This window comes from Chanodichthys erythropterus, chromosome 14, assembly GCF_024489055.1.
Source record: "Chanodichthys erythropterus isolate Z2021 chromosome 14, ASM2448905v1, whole genome shotgun sequence".
Lineage (NCBI taxonomy): Eukaryota > Metazoa > Chordata > Actinopteri > Cypriniformes > Xenocyprididae > Chanodichthys > Chanodichthys erythropterus.
Window position 1 is genome coordinate 41,258,736 of NC_090234.1, and position 14,439 is coordinate 41,273,174.

At 37.7% G+C, this 14,439-nt stretch overlaps 1 protein-coding gene across 1 annotated transcript in view; it reads left to right on the forward strand.

The window, feature by feature from the left end:
* The window catches only part of myo16 (myosin XVI), a 203,165-nt gene that overhangs the window by 95,251 nt on the left and 93,475 nt on the right, over positions 1-14,439 (forward strand). Inside the window, exons 16-19 of the mRNA XM_067410402.1 lie at positions 58-172; positions 3,498-3,615; positions 6,092-6,163; positions 10,125-10,266. Coding sequence (XP_067266503.1) covers positions 58-172; positions 3,498-3,615; positions 6,092-6,163; positions 10,125-10,266 — 447 coding nt within the window. The remainder of the gene's footprint in view (positions 1-57; positions 173-3,497; positions 3,616-6,091; positions 6,164-10,124; positions 10,267-14,439) is intronic.

Here is a 14,439-nt window from a genome sequence, read left to right on the forward strand (position 1 = left end):
AGTCTGAATCATCACAAATCTAAAATCAGGCTAATTTTATTTTTATTTTTTTTGCAGGTGTCTGAACACAGCGGCTCCCGGTGAAACTGCAGTAGCTACCGCATGTCCTCAGAGCAGAGAGAAGCTCTCGGCCCTTAAACAGGCACTTCGTGCGCTCGGCTTCAATAGACTGGTACACACGTGTTCAAGAACACATTTATCCTCCCACACGCATGCAAAAATGCAAAATAACTACAGATGCATGCTAAGTTTTTATTTAGATCTGTTTTCAAGTGTCTGTAAGAGAGAAATACAGTGAAATGGCAAAAATCTGAGAACACAAAAAGAAAATCTAGGATTCAATGTCTAATTTAAACCTGGAAATAAATCAATCAATAAATAAATGATAAATTAATTAAACTTTTAATTATATTTTTATGCATTGCAAGTGCTAAAAATAACCGTTAAAGGGTACTTCACCACTGGTAAAATTGGCTTTGAGTAGAACTGCCTATGCAGAAGAAAAACAAAAAACAAATTGAAATCATTTGCTACCTGACTAGAGAAAAATTAAGAAAAAAAGTTGTTGCCCCTTTTCTCCCAGTTACTTTCTCCCTATATTCCCACTCGATCCACTCTGATCTTCTGGGTGCAAACTTCTATTCTGGGTGCAAACTATTATTCCCTTTTGCCAAAAAGGTAGGAATACTTCACCCATAATGCACCGGAAACGTTGATGTCCAAGTCCATTCCTAGTCTGCTATGGATACGCTGGACCAGAGCTCCTTGCTTTAGTAGGAAATACTTCTTAGCAAACTTTTAGTTACAATAGTGTTGACTTGTATTATTCCTGGGTGCTAGAATTCAAAGAGTAATTGTTTAGTGGAAGTGAGTTACTTTCGGTTTCCACTCCACTGAAGGATCCAGCATGTTGTAGGCAATGGCTAAAGGCTGCAAAGATTCATAAAGACAGAGAAAATGCCGCAGTGGAAGATTTGAAAAACCGCTGTGTTTGTAGTCAACATTTCAAACAGGATGACAAAGACACAGTTGCTGCGTCGTAAACTTTGCAATCGTTGTTCCATATGAAGGTGTGTAGTATGAATGATATTCATCCACCATGTTGCCATTGTCATGTGACCTACTGCGTCAGTTGCGTCACTTCACTTCCATTCAAAAATCCTCTCCCGTGGCCGCATGGGATTATAAATTGTCCACCGAATGAGCACTTCAGAATCTTGTCGGCCCTTTTCACCTACTGTTTTATGAATACTATGGATTCGGACATACTACTCTACTACTGTTCTCAGTCCAGGTAATACAAAGAATGAGTACACATTGTTCATTTACATATACAACAGACATTGTAAGCGGGTTGAAAATCAACAAAGTTGCACTTTTATTATTATTTACTATATTTCAGTACGCAGGCAACTTTTTGATTGATCTGCCTACATCCAGACATTACTTTATAGCCTCAGTAGAAGCTGAGTTGTCTCGTCTAAAGTAGACAAAGTGGTTCTGGCTTTAGGTGACTCACAAGTACAGAGACGGGGAGAGTCGGTATGCCTTTGGCTTTGGCAGCCACTTCAGATGTGTTGTTCTGATTTATGTAGGTTTACAGTACGCATTATAACTCATTACAGTATGTCTGCAGACTATAAAAAAAAACACACAACTCAGACTGGCATTCAGCCTGAGGCCACACTAACCTGTGTGTTATGTTATAGTTGGCTAGAATGGTATGTTCAGAATGGAACATTAGCATATGGCATACTGTACAGTATATAACATGTATTTGTACACACACATGCGCACCCTTATGGAAAGACAAGGGCATTTTGTTACAGTGTAGGGTGCAATATCAGTTATGCTGTGTTCTGAGTCATGCGTTCAGTTTGTGTGTTTGGTTCAAACACACACACACACACACACACACACACACACACACACACACACACACACACACACACACACACACCTGACTTCCAGCCAGACACTGTGTTCTAATCCTACCAGGAACCTGTAAATCAGCTTCATTAAAGAAGGATTGTTCTCTCATCCCATCAGCGCAGCACGGCCCTCAATGATCCTCACACACATTAACACACAGTCTCTCAGACTTTTGTATCTATCTACATTCACGCTCACTGTCTGAACAACCTCGTCTGTTTCTTTTACATATAGGCCAGTGGTTCTTAAGCTTTTTGACCCAATGTCCAACACAATATTCAAAGTACCTCCATGTTGGTCAATATATTTCCTTTAGTATTTCTGCTTTAAATATGTTTTTAAACTTTATTATTATTATTATTATTATTATTATTAATAATAATAGTTGACATTTTTACTAACTTTATTAATAGACTGTTAATATTTTAAATGAATTATTTTTTTATTTTTTATTATATATTTAATATTGTTATTCTGTATGTTTTTGAATGAGATATTGATAGAAACAAATAGATATGATTTCAACTTGCCTCTGTATTTTAGCAGTTTAAGTTTTTATTATTATTATTTTTTTTATATAATTAAATTACCTCACTAGTTGTTGTTATTGTTAACTTAAACTATTAAAAATTATGTTTGTTATTCAAGATAAAACTGGAATCAAATAAATTAAAATATAAATATTAGATGAAAAACTTTAGCTTAAATGAAAATTAGAAATGTTATTTTGGCAACTAACCAAAATATAATTAATTTAAAATACAAAGATTACTAGAACTGAAAAAAAAAAAAAAAAGTTAAAATATATTATTTTTTAAATGTTATTCATTTTTTATGAGGATTAATTATATTTTTTATATGTTTTAAAATTAATAATATATTTTAAAAAAGCATATAAAGAAATGACATAACTAAAATTAAATTAAAATATAATATAAAATCTAAATAAAATTAATTTACAATACTAAGATTACTCAAACTGAAAAAAATGAAGCGAAGTTAAAATATAAAAAATGAATAACATTAAAAAAAAGGATTATATATATATATATATATATATATATATATATATATATATATATATATATATATATATATATATATATATATATATATATATATATATATATATATATTTTTATATATTTTAAAATTAATATATTTTAAAAAAGCATATAAGGAAATGACAAACTAAAATCTAATTAAAATATAATATAAAATCTAAACATATATAAATATATAAAATATATAAAAATATAAAATCTAAAAATAAAAGCTTATTCAAAGTATTAATAAATACTATAATAGTATTTAAACAATACTAAAATAACAGTGATCACAATCATTCAAAATTATTGGATGCTACTAATGGGGTGAATTGAAAACAAAGCATAGCAAATTATTCTAGCTTATCTTGAATGAAGAAAATGTAATTTGATTCTGTAATTTTGGGCCCTGCATTCAAATGTGACTGAACTGTGCTGACTGAATCGGCCCTGTTCCTCCAGAGGCTTCTGCCTTCAGTCCAGTCTGACTCTTAGCACTTTTGTTTGTTTCTCTTTCAGGAGGTGGAGAATTTGTTTGTGGTCCTCTCTGCACTGCTGCATTTGGGAGATCTGCGCTTCACCGCCCTGACAGACGCTGACACTGCGTTTGTGTCCGACTTGCAGCTGCTAGACAGAGGTGAGTCGTGCAGCTGCTTGATGAGGCCAGCAGGGGCCGATCTCCTCCACTGGGAAAGTGAGCGGGTGACTATGCAGAAAGAACTGTGTCACACACCATCCTGGGTTGTTTACATCAGTTCTACCATGGCCTAATAGCGGAATCACTCACCGCACAATGGAAAACTCTCACTGCCGGTCTAATAATACATGGCACCCTCCAGCACATACACACTCTGTCCTACAATTTTGAGCTAATCGGCCCTTTCCAGACACACACATACACAGGTCACCTGTTTCCTTAAGCCCTGCAGAGCAGCACGGCGGAACAGAATGGCCACTCAGTCCCCTTCGTGTTACATAACGACACACATAATACTGAGCCTGGGTAAACAAGTGACGTCAGCATGCACAAATACGAACGGATACATTTCCATCCCTATGAGGTTTCCATCATTGTGGATATGTGAGATCACAGTTCAAAATGGGCATATAAACATGTCGCATTATACACTAAAACACATTACTGTTTGCATTTGGCACCTTGTGTACTGTAATTTATAAGCACATAATAGGAAGTAAATGTTAAGCTTGGATTCATAGTAGAAAACAGGACTGTGTATGCTTTACAGCGTGTTGACTCTTAAAGGTGGGATAAGTAGATTTTCAAAAATGCTATTAGACATTGTTGATATTTGAAATCAACCCAAACAAACCCACCCCTCTCTTCATTGCTCCACCTCCAAAACTCACCCTCCAATCCTAACCATCCTGCTCCGAGTCAGTCTCAAACCCCGGCCTGATCGTTGCTGGCATGCGAGGCGAGTGCAGTAACAATGACGCTAAACATTGCGTTCTTTAGCGGTCGTCAGTGCGCAGTGGTTAACCTGCTCGACTCTCATCTGGCCTCTGTTACACACGCAATGCGAGAGTGGATGTCTGTTTATCACAGCTGACGTGCAACAAAATAAAGCACAGTTGATGAACGAAGGACAAGGAAGCACAAAAAAATGAACATACAGTACACAAGAGTAAACAATGTGTTTGTTGTTAGTCGCCAACAGCACAGCAGCCCCAGACAATCAAAACCCAGTGTACTCACATGTGAAGCGGAATGAAAGCAGCCTCCACTTCTGTTTTCAGGCCTTCCCACTTAGCTCTCTCCAGCGCTGGAAATCTTTTCTAATATAAACGCGGATCCTAAAGCGCTTGCCCAGTCATACACCTTCATTCCAGTGATATTCTTTTGAGCTCCTTTGCATTGTATCTCATCTCTCTTTCTGCAGTTTTTCTTCAAATCTTCCGCTTGCTCGTTGTTTCTCCTCAACCGTCATACGCCCCCTAATGCTGATTGGTTACACATTTGTTGTTGGTGTCGGCCCGACTAACTTCCAAACAGTGTTTTTCAAAATTTACTTACTCCACGTTTAAATCTGATTGGATAAGCCATATTCAAAGCCATTGTTAAATGGTGAGTGTGTCGCTTGCATCATCTGAGTTCTATACTAATACACTACACTGTTACTATCATATACAGTTAAGGTAATGGATTCTAGTTCATAAGAAGTATTTGTGTTTGTAATATTTAATAATCAATGTACAGTATGCTACTATTCAAAAGTTTGTGGTTATCGAGATTTTTTTTTATGTTTTTGAGAGAAGTCACTCATTATCATATTTGCACTCATATTTCTTTTCTTTTTAGAAATATTACATATATAATTTTTATTTAATTAAAACAAGAGGTTAAAAAAATTGCTGTGAGATGAAGGCAGTACCTGTCAAATTACAAGCTTATGGAAATGGTATTGCGCAAATCAACAATATGTTTCTGGTAGATTCAGTATTTTTTTTATTTTATTTTTATTTTTATTTTTATTTTTTTTAACTACACCCTTCCAAAAGTGGCAGACCAGGCATTATTTATTTTATTTTATTTTATTTTATTTTATTTTATTTTATTTTATTTTATTTTATTTTATTTTATTTTATTTTATTTTATTTTATTTTATTTTATTAACTACACCCTTCCAAAAGTGGCAGACCAGGCATTATTTATTTTATTTTATTTTATTTTATTTTATTTTATTTTATTTTATTTTATTTTATTTTATTAACTACACCCTTCCAAAAGTGGCAGACCAGGCATTATTTATTTTATTTTATTTTATTTTATTTTATTTTATTTTATTTTATTTTATTTTATTTTATTTTATTTTATTTTATTTTATTTTATTTTATTTTATTTTATTTTATTAACTACACCCTTCCAAAAGTGGCAGACCAGGCATTATTTATTTTATTTTATTTTATTTTTTATTTTTTTTTAACTACACCCTTCCAAAAGTGGCAGACCAGGCATTATTTATTTTATTTTATTTTATTTTATTTTATTTTATTTTATTTTATTTTATTTTATTTTATTTTATTTTATTTTATTTTATTTTATTTTATTTTATTATGATTACAAATGTGGCTCTTCTTCTTCTTCCCTGTAGTGGCTGGGATGTTGCAGGTGAGCTCTGAGGATCTAGGCTCTGCCCTCACCTCTGATGTGCAGTGTTTCAAAGGTACAACCCTCAGTTTTCACATATCAGCATCAATCAACTCACAAACTAAACACTCTCATTTAAAGGGAGCTTGTTTACCATAACACCATGTATAGAGTGAATCTCATTGCCGGGAGGCCTGCTGACACCGTTCATTGAGATGTACTGGCCTTTGCCCAGTCACAAACCCATCAATGAATGTGGCCTAAAGCATTTGGCCTTGGATTGTGTTACTGGCGAGCCCAATTTGGCTCAATTTGACTCAATTGGATAACTGCCTCCTCATTCAAAATATACACATGCATAAACACCCAGTTCTGTTGCAAGGTCTAGACTGTGTGCATGTTGTGTCATTATATAACAAGTGTGGAGTATGTATGAATCACATGATGTCTGGATATTAACCTAATTTAGCCATCGAGGACACACCGACCTATTGCCTATAATTACAAGCAGACTTGGCATTGTCTTGTGTCTGTCCGAGATTGGTCTCCCTGTCTCCTTTGCTTTGTCATGCATCCATGCCTCTCTTTTAAAGGGATAGTTCACCCAAAAATTGAAGAAAAAAAAAAAAAAATGCATAAAACATTAAAGTAATATAAATACATATCACTAGTATGTCATATATCTCTCGGATTTCATCAAAAATATCTTAATTTGTGTTCTGAAGATGAATGAAGGTCTTACTGGTGTGAAACGACATGAGGGTGAGTAATTAATGACAGAACTTTTTTGGGTGAAGTTACCCTTTAATGGTGCTTTTGTGACCTTTCTGAAAGTTGTAAAGTGAGCAGGATATATTAAAATTTATCATATGGCTTCGGAGGCATGTATTATGATACTAAGTGGGGCAGTGGGTGCCTGAGCCCTCCCCAGCTCTACAGCGCCCCACTATTTTCCCAAAGTGGTGACAAATGGAACTGCAGCACACTCTAATTGAGAGCCATCTGTGCAAACTTCAGACTTCCCTGCTTATTTTCACGTTACAACAATACATTGTTTGGGTGAATGATAATTTTTCTTTTATGCCAAAAATCATTAGGATATTAAGTAAAGATCATGTTCCATTAAGATATTTTGTAAATTTCCTATCATATCAAAAGTGTATTTTTGGGAGTGTATATGCATTGCTAAGGACTTCATTTGGACAACTTTAAAGGTATTTTATTTTATTTATTTTTTTTTTTGGCACCCTCAGATCCCAGATTTTCAAATAGTTGTATCTCGTCCAAATATTGTCCTATCCCATACATCAATGGAATGCTTATTTATTCAGCTTTAAGATTATGTATAAATCTTTAAAAAAGAAAGAAAGAAAGAAAGAAAGAAAGAAAGAAAGAAAGAAAGAAAGAAAGAAAGAAAGAAAGAAAGAAAGAAAGAAAGAAAGAAAGAAAGAAAGAAAGAAAGAAAGAAAGAAAAGACCCTTATGACTGGTTTTATGGTCCAGGGTCACATTTTAGTCTGTATTAGGTCAGTAACTTGTTTGCATGCCTGTTCTTTTTATCATATTAATGAAAGTTTAAACATGCTAATGCTAATAACATTCTAATACAACATTTGGAGGCGGTAAATACTACATACTTAGATAGCATTCTATGAGTGGGTGGTGTGTACTTAAAACCTGTCAATCAATATTAGAGCACCACCCTCAGGCTGAATAACACAAGGATGTTAGACCTCTGCAAAAGTGTATCTGTGTGTGTTCAGTGATTGGAGTATAAAGCTTACAAAATGTCTATGATAAGCTAGTGACCAAGACCCAGAATCTGCCCTACCTAAATCCACAGGAAGGAGCCACTATTGAAGTAAACGTTGACCATTTTATGTTATGGGTGAACTAATCTTGTAATTATTTGTTGTTTTGGTTATTGTATTTGTTAAACAAGTAAACAAGTCAGAGAGAAAAGTTTTCCTTACAATGCCACACTTGTGCAGTTTAATATACACAGCAGATGAAATCATGTATAATATGCAGCAATCAGATGCCACTGATTGACGGTCAGACATTGGAAATGTGTGCATCTGGAAGTTGACGCACTGTGGCGGCCATGAATGGCATAGCGAATGCAGTGATTCAGTGTCTGACATCATCAAAGGTCACATCATCGGCGCTGTGTGTCCTCCACATTAGCATGTGCCGTGTCCCCTCAGCCGGCATGACCAACAATGGGCCACTTGTTTTTCAGCCACCCACATGCGTTGTCTATCAGTCAAAATGTGACACACTGTCTCCTGTTTGTTTTCCTCTTTGCTCTGTTCCCCTGTTGTTTTGAGCAGTCACTGGCTGATTAGATTTTTTTTTTTTTTTTTTTTTTTTTTTTTTTTTTAATGCAATCTCTACTTCTTTATGTGCTGCCAACCCTGCTTAAAGGACCAGCTTGAATTTATATCCTGTTAATGCTAGTTTGGTCTAGCTGGTGGGGCAGCAAACCTTGAGTTGATCAGCCAGCATGGTGTTTCTGGTGAAGCTGGTTAACCTTGCTAGATAAAAGAATTATTCATCCCAAAAAAGAAAATGGACCAACTTCTGATGGATTCAAACCTGTATGACTCATTTTCTTCTGTGGGTCACAAAGTTATTTAAGACACGATGGATGGATGGATGGATGGATGGATGGATGGATGGATGGATGGATGGATGGATGGATGGACAGGCAATGATTAAATTGGATAGATAGATAGATAGATAGATAGATAGATAGATAGATAGATAGATAGATAGATAGATAGATAGATAGATAGATAGATAGATAGATAGATAGATAGATAGATAGACAGACAGACAGACAGACAGACAGACAGACAGACAGACAGACAGACAGACAACAATTTGGATGGATGGATGGATGGATGGATGGATGGATGGATGGATGGATGGATGGTTGGATGGATGGATGGGAAGACAATGTGGATGGATGGATGGATGGATTGACAAACAACGATCAAATTGGATGGATGGATGGATGGATGGATGGATGGATGGATGGATGGATGGATGGATGGATGGATGGATGGATGGATGGATGGACAGACAATGATTAAATTGGATGGATGGATGGATGGATGGATGGACAGACAATGATTAAATTGGATGGATGGATGGATGGATGGATGGACAGACAATGATTAAATTGGATGGATGGATGGATGGATGGATGGACAGGCAATGATTAAATTGGATAGATAGATAGATAGATAGATAGATAGATAGATAGATAGATAGATAGATAGATAGATAGATAGATAGATAGATAGATAGATAGATAGACAGACAGACAGACAGACAGACAGACAGACAACAATTTGGATGGATGGATGGATGGATGGAAGGATGGATGGATGGGAAGACAATGTGGATGGATGGATGGATGGATGGATGGATGGATGGATGGATGGATGGATGGATGGATAGATTGACAAACAATGATTAAATTGGATGGATGGATGGATTGACAAACAACGATTAAATCGGATGGATGGATGGATGGATGGATGGATGGATGGATGGATGGATGGATGGATGGATGGATGGATGGATGGATGGATGGATGGATGGATTGACAAACAACGATCAAATTGGATGGATGGATGGATGGATGGATGGATGGATGGATGGATGGATGGATGGACAGACAATGATTAAATTGGATGGATGGATGGATGGATGGATGGATGGATGGATGGATGGGAAGACAATGTAAAAAGATGGATGGATGATGGATTGACTGACAGACAACAATTATAATAGATAGATAGATAGATAGATAGATAGATAGATAGATAGATAGATAGATAGATAGATAGATAGATAACGATTAAATTGGATGGATGGATGGATGGATGGATGGATGGATGGATGGATGGATGGATGGATGGATGGATGGACAGACAGAATGTTAAATTGATAGATATCTGCTAGTCTTTAAGGATGGAAGACAATGTAAAAAGTCACTAATCGCTTGGCATTTGCCCTCTGCTTCAGGTGATGTCATAACAAGGCGCCACACTGTTGAAATGTCCAACCATCACAGAGACCTCTTGGCCAAAGCTCTGTACGGACGACTCTTCAGCTTCTTGGTCAACAACATTAACTTTTACCTTCAAGGCCATGAAGAAAGCACTGGGTAAGATGCATGCACATGTGTGAGTGTGCACGTGAGCATAGATGCATGTTTTTTATGTGGATATGTTGTCCTTTGTGCATCTGAAAGTGTCCACATGTGAATAAGAGACCTGAATAAAGGAGATTATATTATCGAAATAATGATTATTGTTTACTTTAAACACTGTTCCCTCATTGTTCTCATTTTATGTACATATGATTTCAATGCTGCTTATCAGCTATTGATCTGTACAGATTAAGCATCTCAACAGCTCACAGAACACACTCAGCTGTGACTAGTAGAAACACGCAGAGACCTTCTGTGACTAACATCAGTCAAAACAAGAAGTCACAGTGAAGTTTTTGAATAGTTTACATAGTGAATGCGAGATTTCGGAGCACCTGACAGTAAGTGACAACCAGTAGCATACGAGCAGGAGAACACACCTACTGCACTGGCATTGCATTATGAGAAAGGTATCTCACGGCTAAAACTGAAATTCCCAAGGAACTCAAAGTATGTTTGTATTCACACATAGACAAGTCACAGTGACTCATCATTCCACACAATTTCACATGCCTCACTGACCTTCACAAAAAAAAAACCCTGAGCATATTTTCATCTTTGAAGACATGCGAATATGCAGAAACAATTGGAAATTGGCACCTTCTCTAATGACTGTATGCAGGATCCAAAACTACTTTTTCTCAGTGGCGAGTGAATTATAAACGTTTAACGCCCAGTTAATACTTCTTACCTGTCTTGAACATATATTTGACATTTTGTATAATTTATTCAGAAAGAACGTTCCATTTCACAAAGACTCATAAACAAGAATCACTCATTCCACAAGAATGTTAAGTAGCACAACTGTTTTCAACATTTCTTAAGTATCAAATCAGCATATTAAAATAATTTTTAAAGGATCATGTGATCATGTGACACTGAAGACTGGAGTAATGGTGCTGAATAAAAAAATCAGCTTTGCTGTCACAGAAATATATGAGCAATTTGTAGCTTTCACATTTGTAGCTGTGCGATATCAGCACAGCTGTGATTCAGTCATAGGTAATCACAGCTGTGCTGATATAGAACCATATAGCATGGCTATGAGTGTGATATTGCGTTTATACAACAGTTTGATGGCATAAGTGTGTAAATAAATAAGAATCAACAACGGATTGTCTTTAAAAACCCTCTTTTGTGAGAAACTGCTTCCTTCTGCCATGGATTCAAATCTCAAGTTGACAGTTTAACAGTTGAGCCCAAGCCTCTGTTACTAATGCTAAAACATCACTTTAGAACAAGTAACAAAAACAAACTAGAGTATTATGAGAGAGAGATTGACTAAGCGAGTGCATTACCTGCATCTAGCTGATCTTCTTCAATCTTATATTCATTATCACACAATCAGTTTGAATGTCTGCTGAGGAAAGCGATATCTTTGTCCTTTTAACATTTAGGAGGATTTCCATTGACAGCGCTAGTCAATGCATTTGTAAGTTGCGTCTCGTAAGATGTTGTTTAAAGTAAAAACAATGTCCTTGTTTCAGTTCATTTCAATATAAGTCTTTGCAACCGACTCACTCACTCACTCACTCACTCACCCACTCACACTCTCACTCACTCACTCACTCACTCACACTCTCACTCACTCACTCACTCACTCACTCACTCACTCACTCACTCACTCACTCACACTCTCTCTCACTCACTCACTCACTCACTCACTCACTCACTCACTCACTCACTCACACTCTCACTCACTCACTCACTCACTCACACTCTCTCTCACTCACTCACTCACTCACACTCTCACTCACTCACTCACTCACTCACACTCTCACTCACTCACTCACTCACTCACACTCTCACTCAATCACTCACTCACTCACACTCTCACTCACTCACTCACTCACACTCTCACTCAATCACTCACTCACTCACTCACACTCTCTCTCACTCACTCACTCACTCACTCACTCTCTCACTCACTCACTCACTCACCTCACTCACTCACTCACTCACACTCTCACTCACTCACTCACTCACTCACTCACACTCTCACTCACTCACTCACTCACACTCTCTCTCACTCACTCACTCACATTCTCACTCAATCACTCACTCACTCACTCACACTCTCACTCACTCACTCACTCACTCACACTCTCACTCACTCACTCACTCACTCACTCACACTCTCACTCAACTCACTCACTCACTCACACTCTCTCTCACTCACTCACTCACTCACACTCTCACTCACTCACTCACTCACTCACTCACACTCTCACTCACTCACTCACTCACTCACTCACTCACTCACTCACTCACACTCTCTCTCACTCACTCACTCACTCACTCACACTCTCACTCACTCACTCACTCACTCACACTCTCACTCACTCACTCACTCACTCACACTCTCACTCACTCACTCACTCACTCACTCACACTCTCTCTCTCACTCACTCACTCACTCACTCACTCACTCACACTCTCACTCACTCACTCACTCACTCACACTCTCACTCACTCACTCACACTCTCACTCACTCACTCACACTCTCTCTCACTCACTCACTCACTCACTCACACTCTCACTCACTCACACTCTCACTCACTCACTCACTCACACTCTCACTCACTCACTCACTCACACTCTCACTCACTCACTCACTCACTCACTCACTCACTCACTCACTCACACACTCACTCACTCACACTCTCTCTCACTCACTCACTCACTCACTCACACACACTCTCACTCACTCACTCACTCACTCACTCACTCTCTCTCACTCTCACTCACTCACTCACACTCTCTCTCACTCACTCACTCACTCACTCACACTCTCTCTCACTCACTCACTCACTCACTCACACTCTCACTCACTCACTCACTCACTCACACTCTCACTCACTCACTCACACTCTCACTCACTCACTCACTCACACACACTCTCACTCACTCACTCACTCACACTCTCACTCACTCACTCACTCACTCACTCACTCACACTCTCACTCACTCACTCACTCACTCACTCACACTCTCACTCACTCACTCACTCACTCACTCACACTCTCACTCACTCACTCACTCACACTCTCACTCACTCACTCACTCACTCACTCACTCACACTCTCACTCACTCACTCACACTCTCACTCACTCACTCACTCACTCACTCACACTCTCTCTCACTCACTCACTCACTCACTCACACTCTCACTCACTCACTCACTCACTCACACTCTCTCTCACTCACTCACTCACTCACTCACACTCTCTCTCACTCACTCACTCACTCACTCACTCACACTCTCACTCACTCACTCACTCACACTCTCACTCACTCACTCACTCACTCACTCACACTCTCACTCACTCACTCACTCACTCACACTCTCACTCACTCACTCACTCACTCACTCACTCACTCACTCACTCACTCACTCACTCACTCTCTCTCACTCACTCACTCACTCACTCACACTCACTCACTCACTCACTCACTCACTCACACACTCACTCACTCACTCACACTCTCACTCACTCACTCACTCACTCACTCACACTCTCACTCACTCACTCACTCACTCACACTCTCACTCACTCACTCACTCACTCACTCACTCAATCACTCATAAAGACAGTCTTTGCCGCCATCTAATGGCGTATTAAAGTAACTTTCACTGAAGTTGAACTCACTAATCGACTCTTTCTCAATACTAAAAAATACAGCAGGTTATTTATATAAAATATTATTTATTGAACAATAATTTTTAAATGATCAACAATAGCCATTATAACAGTATAAGAAGTAAAAACAGGAAATAAACGCAAGCAAACAGTTCAGTCAAACGTACAAAAGCAGCACTTTAGTTAGTACAGGATTTAATTTGAAGATAAATATAAAGTTATGACACTTAATATAGCCCTTAAGCCAAATTTATTAGCTCTGGAACAAGTAATCAGTTAATAAGACCAAAGATTGACCGTTTGATACATCCCCAAAACGAATTATACCTCGTTTAAACTATCTACATTAAGAGCCAGAGGCAAATTCCTGAAAGACTGGCAGAGATTAAGCTGTTCTCTGCGGATACATGAGCACTGAACGGTCGCTGACCGCCTGGAGCTCGCATCTCCGAAAGTATCTAAACAAATTTTCAAATAGGTGGTAT